The sequence below is a fragment of the Balearica regulorum genome, chromosome 2, assembly GCF_011004875.1.
Source record: "Balearica regulorum gibbericeps isolate bBalReg1 chromosome 2, bBalReg1.pri, whole genome shotgun sequence".
NCBI classification, from domain to species: domain Eukaryota; kingdom Metazoa; phylum Chordata; class Aves; order Gruiformes; family Gruidae; genus Balearica; species Balearica regulorum.
The window spans coordinates 84,722,308-84,736,740 of NC_046185.1; the positions used below are offsets into that span (position 1 = coordinate 84,722,308).

General features: G+C 34.9%; 1 protein-coding gene across 3 annotated transcripts in view; it reads right to left on the reverse strand.

Moving 5' to 3' along the window:
• Nucleotides 1-14,433, reverse strand: part of CDH18 (cadherin 18) — a 281,427-nt gene that overhangs the window by 62,021 nt on the left and 204,973 nt on the right. For all 3 annotated transcript variants that reach the window (XM_075744847.1, XM_075744848.1, XM_075744846.1), the window contains exon 6: nucleotides 11,118-11,285. In XM_075744847.1, the coding sequence (XP_075600962.1) occupies nucleotides 11,118-11,285 (168 nt within the window). The remainder of the gene's footprint in view (nucleotides 1-11,117; nucleotides 11,286-14,433) is intronic.

The following is a 14,433-nucleotide window of genomic DNA, read 5'->3' on the forward strand; positions in this document are numbered from 1 at the left end:
CCATAAAGAATATGTTATATAATCAAGCCATTTCAGGAACTGGAAGTGTTATAACCCATATGAAAGGGTGAACTAATTAGAGACTTCCAAATAGTCAAGCTAGTTCAAATATATCCACATGACACGACACTCTGCTTTATAATCACACCCCAAGTGTTAGCCATCTGTTTCAGAAAACCATTTTACTGATACCAGCTTCAAACATTCTGAAATACTAAAACTTCAAGCAAAACAAATATTTGAAATCACTCATTAATTTTTTGTCAGTATTTGTAGAACTGAAATGTTTCAAAAAAAAATAGATGGAATGAAAAGAAAACTGTTAAAAAATAAAAACTCTTAGATCATAAGTTCAGAAATGTCTCCCAACAAGTATTTAACCGCCGTTTCACAGAGTCAGTCTGAAGATGTCTCATACAAATATGATCCAAATAGATAATTACAAACAATACTATCTAAAACCAACAAACACATAAGGGGATAAAATTCAGCAACATGAAGGTTAGGTAAAATATAGACTTCTATTTAGACTAGTGGTGCAAATTGGAAATGTTCTGACTAAACACTAAATTGTTGTAAATTTTATTACTGGAAAGTAGAGGAACTGACTGAAGGCTCAATTGAACATTTCCTTGGGCATTGAATAAATTTTGATAGGACATTAAAAATGATGTGAGATGTATAGACTGTGAATTTATGATTCTTTATTGTAAGCTATGAATCTGTCTCAACCCTCTAAAAATTGATTGGGAAGTTAGGAGCCCTGAGGATCAGGTACCAGTCTATGAAAACTGTTGCACCAAATCTGCCCAAGTTGAACAGATTGTTCCTACACTCCCAGCATCGCAGCCTTCCAGGAGCTGTTGTAAAGCAGAAATTTCAAACAGTCTTGGGGATGCTCGAAATTGTTCTAGAGGAGCTGCCCGGTGGCTTACGGATCAAAATTCTGTAAAGGTTTATTTGGTTCTCAACTTTTATGTTAACATTCACTCAGATGCATTCACTTAGCTCATGAAATGAGTAAATCGGTACACTTTTCCAGTTAATGTACTATATAGGATAGTCATACCACTTTGCAGGACTTTAATCTATGCTAATTAAAACATTGTTCAAATACATATAGGTGACCTTCATCTTTCTTTCAATAAACTATATGGCTTATCTGTCATTATAGTACAGAAACAATTTATTGATCTGTAGAACAATTTACTTCTCATTTCAATTATCCTACAGGCAACCTATAATGCTGTGGTTTACTCTCAGAGAAGCAACTTCTCTGTCTGAATCTCTCAAAAAAGAAGTATCATAGAATCATAGAAGGAACGGTTTGGGTTGGAAGGGACCTCAAAGATCATCTAGTTCCAACCCCCCTGCCATGGGCAGGGACACCCTCCACTAGACCACGTTGCCCAAAGCCCCATCCAGCCTGGCCCTGAACACTTCCAGGGATGGGGCATCCACAACCTCTCTGGGCAACATGTTCCAGTGCCTCACCAGACTCACAATAAAGAATTTCTTTCTAACATCTAATCTAAATCGACCCTCCTTCAGCTTGAACCCATTACCCCTTGTCCTGTCACTACTCACCCTTGTGAACAGTCCCTCTCCATCTTTCCTGTAGGCCTCAGTATGACAATATTTAATGCAACTTAATAAGCATGTTATTCACTTTATTCATTAATCTATTTCGTTGATAATTTTTACTTACTTTTATAGGTTATAATGTCCTCTTGAACAATAGGAATCACGTTACTTAACAAAGGACAGGAGGAGAGGCATAATATTGAACTAATAGACAAATAAGTAAATATTTGGCCTCTTTGTTATTTGTTTATCCAAAGTATAGTTTTCGTAACATGAAGATAAAACTGCTTGGTGATGAACCAACAGATGCATTCATTCATACATCACAGCTTGTACATTGACGGCTTTGTCTATCTACTAGCAAATTGATAAACACAGCAACTGATTGCCTTAACATAAAATACCACCATATCCTAAATGTATATTGAAGTGCTATGTGAAGAGTTTGCTTGAACCTACAACTAGCTAAATACTCAGTCATAAGCCAAATTGATAAGATACGGAAAATAAATAGACAGTGAGCCAGGCTTAACGTCTGATGATTATGAGCACAAAATTCAACTGGCAGCCAATTAACAGTTGTTCAGGAATCAAAACTGTGACCAAAACTATTTCATGTCTTAATTAATGACCTGAATGATGGGTTGCATGTACTTGCAGCAAGTAAGTGGACAATACCAACTTGGGAAAAAGTGGTCAGTATGCTAGAGAGCAGGGTTGTTGTTCAAAGGGACCTGGACAGGCTGGAGAGATGGGCTGACAGGAACCTCATGGCATTCAATGACAGCACCAGGGGAGGAATAAACACAGAGTCCCAGAATGGTAGGGGTTGGAAGGGACCTCAGAAGATCATCTAGTCCAACCCCTCTGCTAAAGCAGGTTCACCTAGAACAGGTTACACAGGATCACATCGAGGCGAGTTTTGAATATCTCCAGAGAAGGAGACTCCACAACCTCTCTGGGCAATCTGTCCCAGTGCTCTGTCGTAATGCCATTCGCCAGTACACGCTCGGGGCCAACCACATGTAAAGCAGCTATGCAGAAAAGGACCTGAAAAGGACCTTTCAAAACTTGACTAGGTCTTTAGTGACTTGATATAACTGAACCTGCTTTAAGCTGGGCTTTGGGTCACATGACCTTTTGAAGGTCCCACATGAATTTATGTTGCTGGTATTCGTGAAGTTATGTCTCATGTTTTACTGCCAGCCATCTTTGATAAAACCAAAGTGCAGCTCCAATTGTGGACTGTGCTCAATCTTGCTTGGTGGCTTTCTACTACAAAGTTATTCTTCATTCACAGAGCTGCTTGTTTTCATTACATGTCATAAATTATTCTGGATTTCTCTTTTGAGACAGCAGTCCATTTTTCACAGTATGTCTTGGACATTTGTTACATATTCTTTACTACGCTTATTTTTAATATAATAAAACTAATTTTAATCCATCATCATGAATACAGTAACTTTTACGATTCTAGAAGCTTAGTCAATTTTATATCTACTGTCTTGGTTCTGAATATTCTTTTTTGATGACAACATCCCTTTCACACAGCTAAACTAAGGAAGAAATTTTTAAGATGTATGCTTGGCTTGTTCTTCTTCTCTGCCAAAAAACCCACTTTTACACTTTCTAAAAATATTTGAAGTGTAAGTGAAGTTATTTCTTAATTGTAAATATGATCCTAAAACAATCTTCAAAACTCAGATATTTTACTTGTCTTGAACCTTTGGAGCACATAACACTCTTGGGTCAATTTAGGAAAAAAACATTCTTCTTGGTTGCAATAGACTCCTTTGGCTGGAAGAAGATTTATCTGTCCCCATGCCCCTGCTTTTTGCATCTCAGTGAAAAACAGGAGTTATGTTTGTGATTAAGATTATAATCAGTGATGAGTTTAGTTTATGTTCCATGCAACTTCACATTTACGGACAGCAACTAAAAGTACCCGAGAACTTTGTGACTAATTCTCAGAGATCAAAAGTATTCTGACTTCCTGTAAAAAGTGAGAAGTTTTTGCCACTCATGGATAAAAAGCAGAAACAGAAAGAAAACTGGATTTCCTGGATTTTGAGATTCAATACTTTCCTGTAGGTACTGAATACCCAAATACACATTTTCTATGCAAATGGTGTGGGAAAAACAACATATACACTCCATAATCTTCACTAATGAACGACTTAATGGTTGGGCGCGATCTGTAGCAGTCTCTAGAGCTGTGCTGTGTTGAGCATATTCTATGCCATTTAAAGGGGGACCACAGCTACATCAGGCAGCCTGGGTCAGCAGAGAGCAATAGCAACACCTCTACAAGGGATACGCTCCAATTAGACTGCGTTTGGGTTTGTTGTTTGTTTGTTTGTTTTTCCCTGGCATTAGCACAACTAGGATTGTGCTCCCATTGGGGTTTAACTTCATAAAGCACATGAAAATGAAGAACAACCCTTAAAATGGAGAGTGGTCTGCTCCCAATTCTCCACTCGGTAAACAAACAAAACAAACAACCCACTCCCCTCTTTCCCAAAACCGTTAATGTCTCATTCAGAACCCTTATAGAAAAAAAAAAAAAATTCTATCTAGAGTATGTAAAAAATATTTTGATATATATGATATATGTAATGAATAATCTAGCTTGTACATAGAAATCCTCATAGACAATACCCAATTAAGTGAAATAAAAAACACTGCTAGACTCCATCCTACTGTTAGGAGTAAAGCTGATGCACATAGCTGGCATTAGAGGTTAGTATAAAGAACATATTTTCTACAAATATTTAGTCAGACTTCAACATAAATATATTTTTGCCCCTCCCAGCTTCCCTTCATATTTGAATTCTGTAAATAATTCTGTGATCAAATTTTATTGTTATGAATTCTTGTTAATGAAGAGGTTTTTAATTAGATACTTAAATAGTCTTGAAAAGTATTACATTTACTTCCTTTAATTTTTACAGTAAAAATCTAATTATGGGAATCACACTTATCTGCTCAGGAAAAAGAATATCACAAGACTTTCTATGCGATCAAATGCTCTTAAACTACTTATGTCAGATTTCAGTGATAAATGAAACAATTTGGTAGCTTTCATTTCCAATATTGTGGAAATATGAGAACGTATCAATCTTCTCACAAACAGAAGATGATGACAATTAAACAAATTGCTTCACATAATATTTTCCAGTCTATGGAAGCATGCACTCAAAGATACATATATTTTATTTCTTATCTCTTAACTCTCTTTGGTACTTAATGAACATCATCATCTCTTTAGTAACGTATTCTGCATCTCACATATCCATCTCTTTAAGCATATCATAGATGAATGATTGACTCTAGCATGTTAAAAAGATGCAATGTAAGAGAAATTTTAGAAAATCACTCAGATCACTGAGGCTTGTCCCTTTTACCACTCTGTTTCCCCAGGACGTTACTGATGCTAGCTGCTTTTTAAACATCCTGTTGTCCTTGTGAAGCCTTGCTAGGCAGGTGATTCTAAATACTTCTTCTGGAGAATCAGAAAAGCACCATATTTCTCTTATGTTTAAGACTAACAGCTGTTGTCTCTTGGCCTGAAACATCCAAGTCACACACCTTCAGTGGGTAATACAAGCATATAATAGCATTTTTGCCCTTTACATGCCCTCCTGGCTGTCACAGTCAGAAGGAAACTCACGTTCTGAAAATTGACAGAAATGGAAGCTTGAGAGCTCGCATTTACCTGCCCTACGTTCAGTTTCTGATGTGACACTTTAGCCATTTCTCAACACAGAACAATTAAGGTCAGGAGGCGTGGAGATTTACTTGTGATGATTCTCCGTAAAGGCAGAAAATCAGTATACTGCACACTGACTGTACTCACAAAGGAAATGTCACTCACTGGTCATTCTCTTTGGAACCTGAGCACACACTTTAGAAACACAATTAATTGAAAAAATTCTCTGCCTTTAAGAATATGAGAGAAGCAAATTACTCATTAGCATCAGAATTATGCCATGCGACTATTACAAAGAATATAGCTTCTAAAATGTATACACCCCATGAAATGCTTTGCCAGATTTTAACAGCAACCTTAAACATAGTCCTAACAGAATTCCTGACAAAAGAAAATCTTGCTACCTTTCTTTCCTTACCCAAATAACTAAAACTTGATTTAGGTAGATATCATTGTAATTTTAAAAGTCTATACTGAAATATAGTTTACATCTGATCAGCACTAAAGGATAGAATTTCTAGGTTATAAGTATTTCCATGTCTTTTTTATATCAAAGTTCCCCTGTTATTTAAGATTTCCTAATAATATACTAAAATGTTCTGGATTAATCTATGTCTCAAGTTAGCTGACATTAGTTGGTTGGGCAAGAATTCAGTTTTGCAGAAAACTGTCAGTATAAACCAGAGGTGTTCTAAGAGTGCAGCAAAAGAATTCTTTTTGAAGAGCCCTTAAATTTTCTCATGAGAGTTCATCCTTTAAATCTCACTATGTTGACTCAATTTCACAACAGTACTAAAAAGAAGCTATATTTAAGTTTTAAGTAATACCTGTTTGGGACATATATTAATATAGGCTGCTGTATTTCCTTATCACCTAGAAATACCTAATTTCCTGGCATTTACCCTGGCATGTACATAAATGTTACTCATTTTATCTTTTAATGAGATATTAATAATTGCCTTTCAGTAGATTGATCATGCACATCAGGCTCCTCCTGCCTACTATTTGCACAAAGAGCTGTTTCTGAAGCTGACTTTGTCTAACCACTATGAAGAAAGAATGATCCTCCCTAAATTTTACAGATAGAAAAAATAATCAAATAATATTATTATAATCTATATTTCTTTAGACATCCTAGAACACATATAAGATAAAAAAGTTGGCAATATGTAAACTAAAATTCCAGAAAAGCATATCCTAAATTGTGAACTACCTGCAGAAACAAACAGTGAATATGGTAGTACAAAAAACTTAAATGTGGAACTCAGGAATAAGAAAAATGAGAATAAAATAAAATTTCCAGGATGGTAAGTTCACTTTTGAAGAAAGGGAATAAAGTTATATGCAGGAATATAACTTCTAAAGAACAAAATATTAGGGTTCTGTGCAAATCTGGCTTTAAATCAAGTTTCTACATGTCCCTCTAGCATGATTTACTAAAAAACCTAAGCATCTCTTCAGCAATAACTGATACTTGGGACTATTCAATTGCAATACATTTTACCTTTAGTATATTATAGCTAGTAGCTATTGGGAATAGTCACAAAGGTAGTAAGTGTTGTAGTGTGAAAAATGAAAAAGGCATTCCTTCAGTTATAATGAAAAAAATCTTATTAAATAAACAACATTTAAATGCAGAAAATTTCTGGAATGAAATGCTTCCTACTACTCCCTGGACATTGGATCATTGCTGGAGTCATCATCATCACATAAACAACAGAATGAACAGGAAACTAGATTACTAAGTACGAACAAAATCTAATTTATAAAGGTGCGGCTGATCAGGTATCAGCCATCTTAAGCCAAACCAGTTATCAAGTCCTTTTCTTGTTTTGTTTTAAATCGGAGTTTCCTGAGGACACACAACTTCTGTAATCATTTTAATTCAGTAGTCTCCAGTAACTTTTAACCCCTGTCCAATTTCAGGCAAATCTAATGAAAGGGCAGAGGCCTCAAAGACATTACGATTCTACAAACCTCTTAGCAATTACTGGTTGAATAGAGGAGAAAGACCTGCTAAAAGAAAATCAGAGAAAATTCTGCTTTACTCATTGCATTTGGCAGCAGCCAAGTGGTCAATCAGCAGGCAGATAGCTCTGGACTAGTCACCACAGGAGGACCGGACAGTCTATAGTGCATGGCACTGGGGAGCGAGAGGATGCTGACGGTTACGTATGGGGATCATAGGAACTGGATGTACTATGTGGAACAGGGGATATGGAAAAGACCATATCGGAGTATAAATTTCAAAAGAAAAAAACAACCCAGCAGATATCTTTGCACTTAATTAGCTAATGAGTTATATTAATAAGGCTGGATAGTAGACACTTTACTAACACAGAACAGAGTTAATGTCTACTTCTGGGATGTGAGCTTACTTTTTCAGAATTAACTGGAGTATTCCTATTTAAACATGGCTGTGTACTTTTCATTGTAAAAAGTGAGGTCAAACTAATTATGCACATAGATAATTTCACATTATGTCTAAATACTGCCATGAAACAACCAATCTTCAACAATCAAACTTTATAAAACATATTTTAAGCCATGAGTTGTACTTAAATTCTGTTTTATCCTAAAGAACAGAGCTAGAGGTATCAAATAACAAAATCTACAAATGGAATATCAGGGAAATAATTTCCTTGTACAATTAGACTCTGCACATAATAACTACAGATCTCCTACACGCTGTCCAGAGTGTAATTGTTAGCACTTGATGTACAAAACATGTCAGTGGAAGCATCTGCCTAGTGTGATGATCTTGATGCAATCAGAATCTATTCATCCTAAACAAAGTAAAACATGCAGAATCTATTCATCCTAAACAAGACCAGAAAGAATTAATGAAAGAAAACTACATAGAAAATTCTCATGTAACTCAAGACTGATAACAGTGTCATCAGTAGATGGAACATTTTCTATCAGATTACTGAAATAAATTTATGACTATGAAATTAAGGCCCTCAGCCATCAACCAAGTGGATCCATCAGTTGTAAAACTAACAAGAACTGAGAGATGCTGATTATTGAAAAGAAAAAAATCTTCCCATGCACAGCATTGTCTGTCAGCTTATATTAAATAGATAGTTCATTTATAACTGGAATCTCTAAAAAAAGGAAATTTGTGGTAATGAAGAAAAAGAAATCAGTATTGTACAAGATGCACTGAAGTAATTGATAAGCAAAATGTATTTGAGGTTTCAGGTTATTCTCCTGCTGAATTCACAGCCCCTTGCCTACTTCTGAGATATACTACTGTATTTCGCAAGCAGAATTTTTCAGCTATGTTTCCTATTCCAGAGATTATTATTACCATGTATTTCAGAACTGCAGCCATCGGACTGATAAAATTATGCAGTAATGTTTCATGTTCTTCCTCCTAGACTTTTTTGATATTTTAGAAAACTGTAGCTCTTCTGTTAATAATTTCTTTGAAAGAAAGTTGGCTATATTTAGAGTGAGTGCAGAAAAAAACACAGTAAATCAATTTAAGCAGATATATTTACAACCTCTATTTCTGTTTTAAATAAATTTTTAAAGTGTATCTTTAAAAGGGATAAATCCTACATACCTTACTCCATATGCATCTCTAATGAACACTGATCTACCAAAGGCAGAAAGGTACGATCTTTTAAATACAGACAATAAAAACATATTTCTAAATAAAACAAATAATAACAGCATCAATCAGATGTGCTTCCCAGCATGTTCTCAAGTAAAGTACTCGTACAGTTAAGAGTCAGATTCAAAACTCACAAGTATGGTAATGGAGAAAAGGAAACTAACCAAAAGAAAGTCTGTGGTTTAGCTGAGGCTCAGCCTGTCCCAAGGGTTATACACCTGATATGTGCAGTTTTGGTTAGCACTTCCCTTGAATTCAATTCTGAATGTGACAAGCCTCAGTAAGTCTCATTTAGCATTCCGTCTAATAAGGAAATTGAAGAGAAATTTAACTGAAAATCATGGCATACAAAGAACAGGGAAGAAAAATAAACAATGAAGTTATTTCTATTAGTGCAATACTCCTGTATTATTGCAATAGTTCACGAAGCTAAGATGGCCTGATTTTAGATCATCTATACTTTTGTTCTGTATTACTAACATATAACTACTGTTCTTTTGCAAAGGGTTTAAATTATACTTGTTGAAAAGGAGTGAAAAGCAATGTTACAGTCATAACTGTGGTATACAAATCCTGTGTAAGGAAAGATAATGCAAATGTTTGTACTCTACAAGACTTGTTCTAGGATTAATATTTTCTGTTAAAAATGATGTTAAAATATATTTTTTATTTTGCTTTGTTAAATAATAAATTTTCATTAAATGTGAAATTATGTTTTGTATTTTGCAATGTTATTTTTTTCCATTTATTAGAATCTCTTAAAATGTATAAAATATAACCTGAACATATTTCTTCCATTTCCGAAAAAAATGTTAATACAGATAAAGAAATATATGTGCCAACATACAGTTCTGCCTGCCAGTCAGTTTAATATCCAAAATCTTCCATTAAAAATAAGAGGCCAGTTCTTGAAACCTGATATGTAAGCATCCATTTGTCTCTCAGTTTTCAGGAAACTGAGGACATTTTCTCTACTTTAACTATGTTAGATGTTATATTTGTTCAAATGTATGCCTTACCTTTTGCCTTTCCAATAGTTAGGAAGTATTAAATAGAGTGATGGATGCAATGACAATTCTGTGGAACATAAAACCAAATATACTTTATTTAAGGCTGTGTTGCAAAGGCTTTATGTTTTTATGTGTTTGTGAGGCACAGAAAAAATATTCATTTCTACACCACTTTTAATGAGCCTTCTTACTGCTTGACCAGATTTTACATAATGTGTATTGCCAGGGAGCTTTGTTTTTCCCTGGAGCTTCGTGATCTCTATTATTGTTTATAAATCCTCTCATTCAAACAGGTTTATGCATTTCCCGGTGGATGTACCTATAGCTACCAGTCTATTATGTTCTACAAGGGCTCACGCAATGTCTGAGTCCAGATTACAATATTCTTATTGGCCTTGAGCCAATCTGCAAAGGAAAGCAGGTTTAGATATGCAATTACATTCCAGAAGACTTTTAAATAAATTGTCGACTGAATTAAGAATTCCCACAACACTCCAGCTGCTATGTCAGATCAATGTGCACCCAGTGAGTTTGACAGAAATGAACTTCCTATTAGTGGTCATATTAAGATATTTGAAGAGTATTCTAGCATATACTTTTCATAAACGCATGTGAGAACATTCAGTTTGACACCAACATTGACAATTCATTTAACTGGGATAAAGGCAGACTCCACCATAGCTCAACAACAGCGAGAAACAGCTTAGGTGTTGACCATCTGTAATGTAAAAAGTGATCTTAAAAGTACAGAGAAAGAAACAGAAGAAACAAATTGATAGAGGTGTATGGAAGCAGCCAAAGGCATGCTGGATTAAATCTTTTAATTTGTTATCTTTTGTTGTTGTCTACCACATAACTCACTTGTGGGATCACAATCACAGTTATTGAAATACTCATTCAAAAAGAACTGGAGAATAACCCACATATGACAAGAGTATTCCTTTGTCACCCATCTCGCTCATAATCAGTGTTTAATTGAAAGAAATCTTCACTGGTTTCAATATTTTAGCTATGCCATCTCTGTCCTTCATCTAAAGCACTGGAAAACTGAAAAATATTGGTGAATCCAAACAGTTCCCAAGCTGCCTTCTCCCCATGAATTTGAATGCTAATTGGATTTCATCAATAGCATCTTACTGTACTGAAAATCAACACGATTTTCAAATCAGTTATATGCTGAAATTGTACATACTCTGAGGAAACCTGGGTGGATTGTCGTTGACATCAGTGAGTGTGATATTTACAGTTGTTGACCCTGACAGCCCTCCGACCTGCCCAGCCATATCTTTGGCTTGAATGACAACGGAATAATGCTCTCTGGCTTCCCTGTCCATGTTGTGCAAGGCAGTCCTGATGACTCCTGTGATGGAAAGAAAACAAAGAAAAAAAATAAAGATCAGGATTAGCTTGTTTGCGCAAGAGAAAAGGCTGGGCATAACCTTTCTTTTCAGGAAAGGTAGAGCATGGAAGATATTCTGGAAATGCAAAGCTTTTCTGCAATCAAAGCAAGCTGGCTTTAGTTGTTTGTGTCTTATATACATATATATATATATATATATATATAAAACAATGCCAGATGCTGCTAGACAATCAACTTGCTTGAGGATATGAAGAAATTAATATCATATATATTAAAACAACTATTATATTAATAAATAATTAATCCAATTAATATAATATTCCTAGCCAAAAGGTACATTGCCAAAACTCCAGTGTTTTCTCATATATAATAATTGTTTAAATAGCTACTTAATAGAAATATTAATGAATGGGAACTCCTACCCCACTGAAGAAGACACAAATTGCTTTTTAAGAAAAGTTAATTTCTGAATTAAATTATGACATACCTCTTAAAGCTACCCAAAAGCTAAACTTTCTTATTTGACAAATCTCAAAAAACTATACTTTTTTATTTGATACAGGTCAATCATATACATTTATGTTCATAATTGTGACTTACGTAATACTTGTCTGTAAAGTGAAAGATAAGTTACTATTGTTTCTACTACAGTACAGAGAGAAATCGAGTTATCCTAAAATTCTATTTATTTTTATCCATCACCATCAGAGATTTTTTAAACATTTAGTCAATTACACATGCGCAAGTAAAGATTACAGCAAAGGAGGAACAGTCAACTCTGTGGGCTCAGTTACGGTTATGGGACATTTTTCACTTATGATGATGCCTGTAAATTAGGCCCTGCTAATTTCTTTGATCCAGGCTGACAGAAACCTCACAGAGTTCAATAAAGGGAAATGTTGAGTCCTGTGCCGGGGACCGTTACATGCTGTGGACAGACTAGCTGGGAAGCAGCTTTTCAGAAGAAAGTTCTAGGGTGTCCTCAAGTTGGACACACGCCAGCAATGTGCCCTCGCAGCAAAGAGGGCCAACAGCATCCCAGGCTGCACTGTGAAAAGTGCTGCCAGCAGGTCAAGGGAGGGGATCTTTCTCCTCTGCTCACCACTGGTGAGCCCACACCTGGAGTGCTGGGTCCAGTTCTGAGCTCACCAGCACATAAAAGATATTGACAGACTGGAGTGAGTTACGTAAAAATAAAGAAAGAAATGTGTGAAATGTTAAATTTATTAACACTAAATTTTCAAAACCTTAAATTTTTAGCATAACTTGGTTTTGGAGTCTTAAACTGGATGGCTGTTATAACAGTAAGAAAATGTACCATAGCATGATCAGATGCTGCTTCTGTGGAAATTTTAAACATATAATATCCATTAACACAAAGGAACTTAAGAAGAGCCTTGCTCTTCTAGACAACCTGCTGTACAGCATGATTCTCAAGGGTTTTTATTCCCACAGTCTCAGATGATGCAAAAAATGTTTTTCCAGACCACTACTTTTCTTGTACTTTAAAAATACTTTCTCTGCATTTCTTCAGTAAAACCAGTTAGCCATTATTACATATGAAATGGAAATTTTCATGTAGCTTATACCATTGTTTGCATTCTATTCTGAAAACAAATCACACATAAGTAAGTAGAACTACCACAAAGAATAATTTTTTAAAGTACCCATGAAGATTCAGAATGATTTTGACACAGTTTTGCACTGTAAGTTCCTTTTCATCAGAAGTGTAAATTCTGGACAAGCTGGCTAAAAATAGTATACCAGTCTGTTTTGGTTCATCAGTGTTTTTTCCTTTAAATTATACAGTTAGAAACAGAACTTTTTGCACAAATTTCACCATGATATACTGAAATTAACCACAATTTATACATGCTATAACAGAAAGGCATGGAGACATTTGGATAAAAGGAACTGTTATAACTTAAATATGCAGTTTCATCAAAATGAATATAGTTCACAAAACCTGCTACTGCTCTTCTGAAAACTCATTTTACTGAAAACTAGGTAGATAGAAAAGTATGAAAATTAAAAATGTTCTGCTTTGAAATTTTTCAATTAAATTGATCCAATTTTTCACACTGAAATCAAATTTATTGGAACATTTAATGTTTATGTATATGCATGGAGGGACTATGGGATTTTTTAAAAAAACCCCTTCCATTTCAATTTGAAACACACCAGATTTTACATAGTGGAACATCTGTTTTCTGCACAATCCTCATAAATACACTAGTCACATTTTTAAACTAACTGAAACAAACAGAAATTCCTCTGAGTTACAATTTCTTTCCTCTTCCTTTTTTGCTTCAAGGGGTATGGTACTGAATCAATGCTTGTAGAGAGTTAATAAGGATATGTGGATGACTAATCATTTGATCTCTCCCACTTGCATCAGATTCCTCTTTTCTGAAAACTGAGTAAATGAAAATTGGCAAGTTTTTAATTCCAAAAACTTGTATCCAAAGCTTAGAATAAAAAAATTGGTGTTAAGCTTGGGATATGTTGAAGGACAGCAGATTTAGTTCTCTCTTTTCTTGGTTGCATAAACATACATACCATACATACATACATACATATATACTAAAATTATATCATCAGTATGAGGTATGTAACTACTGTGAGGACCCCAATGTTCTATTCTTGTCACTAGCAGCTCCACCAACTGTTCTGGGTATAGCACTAAAATCATACATAATTTCAAATTTCTCTAATAAGCCCAAAAGGTGTAAGAAGTTTTTTGGTTGTCTTTTCCAATGAGATAATATGAAATGCTCCAGCAGTTCCTTTTAAAGTAGGAATTGCCCCTGAGTATCTTCAGTATACTTGGCAGGGGCTCCTATACATCCCACAAGAAGGCAAGAAGTTCATATTAAGGAAGACATCTCCTGTCTAAAATGGTGAGGAAAGAAACTGAAAAAGAAAACTGTCAAAGGCTTTTTAAATTTAAACATAGACTTAATTTTGCCTCATATTTGTTAGGCAGCACTGCGACCCTGTTAACGGAGTACTTTTCAATTATGTTTCCAATATTTATTCATCTTTATTAAGAAAGGAAAGCAAGAAAAAAAAATGCAAGATGTAGATATCATTATGGAGACACCCCACCTTGTTTCTCTTATTAAGCGAAGAATTTTTACTGAAATGA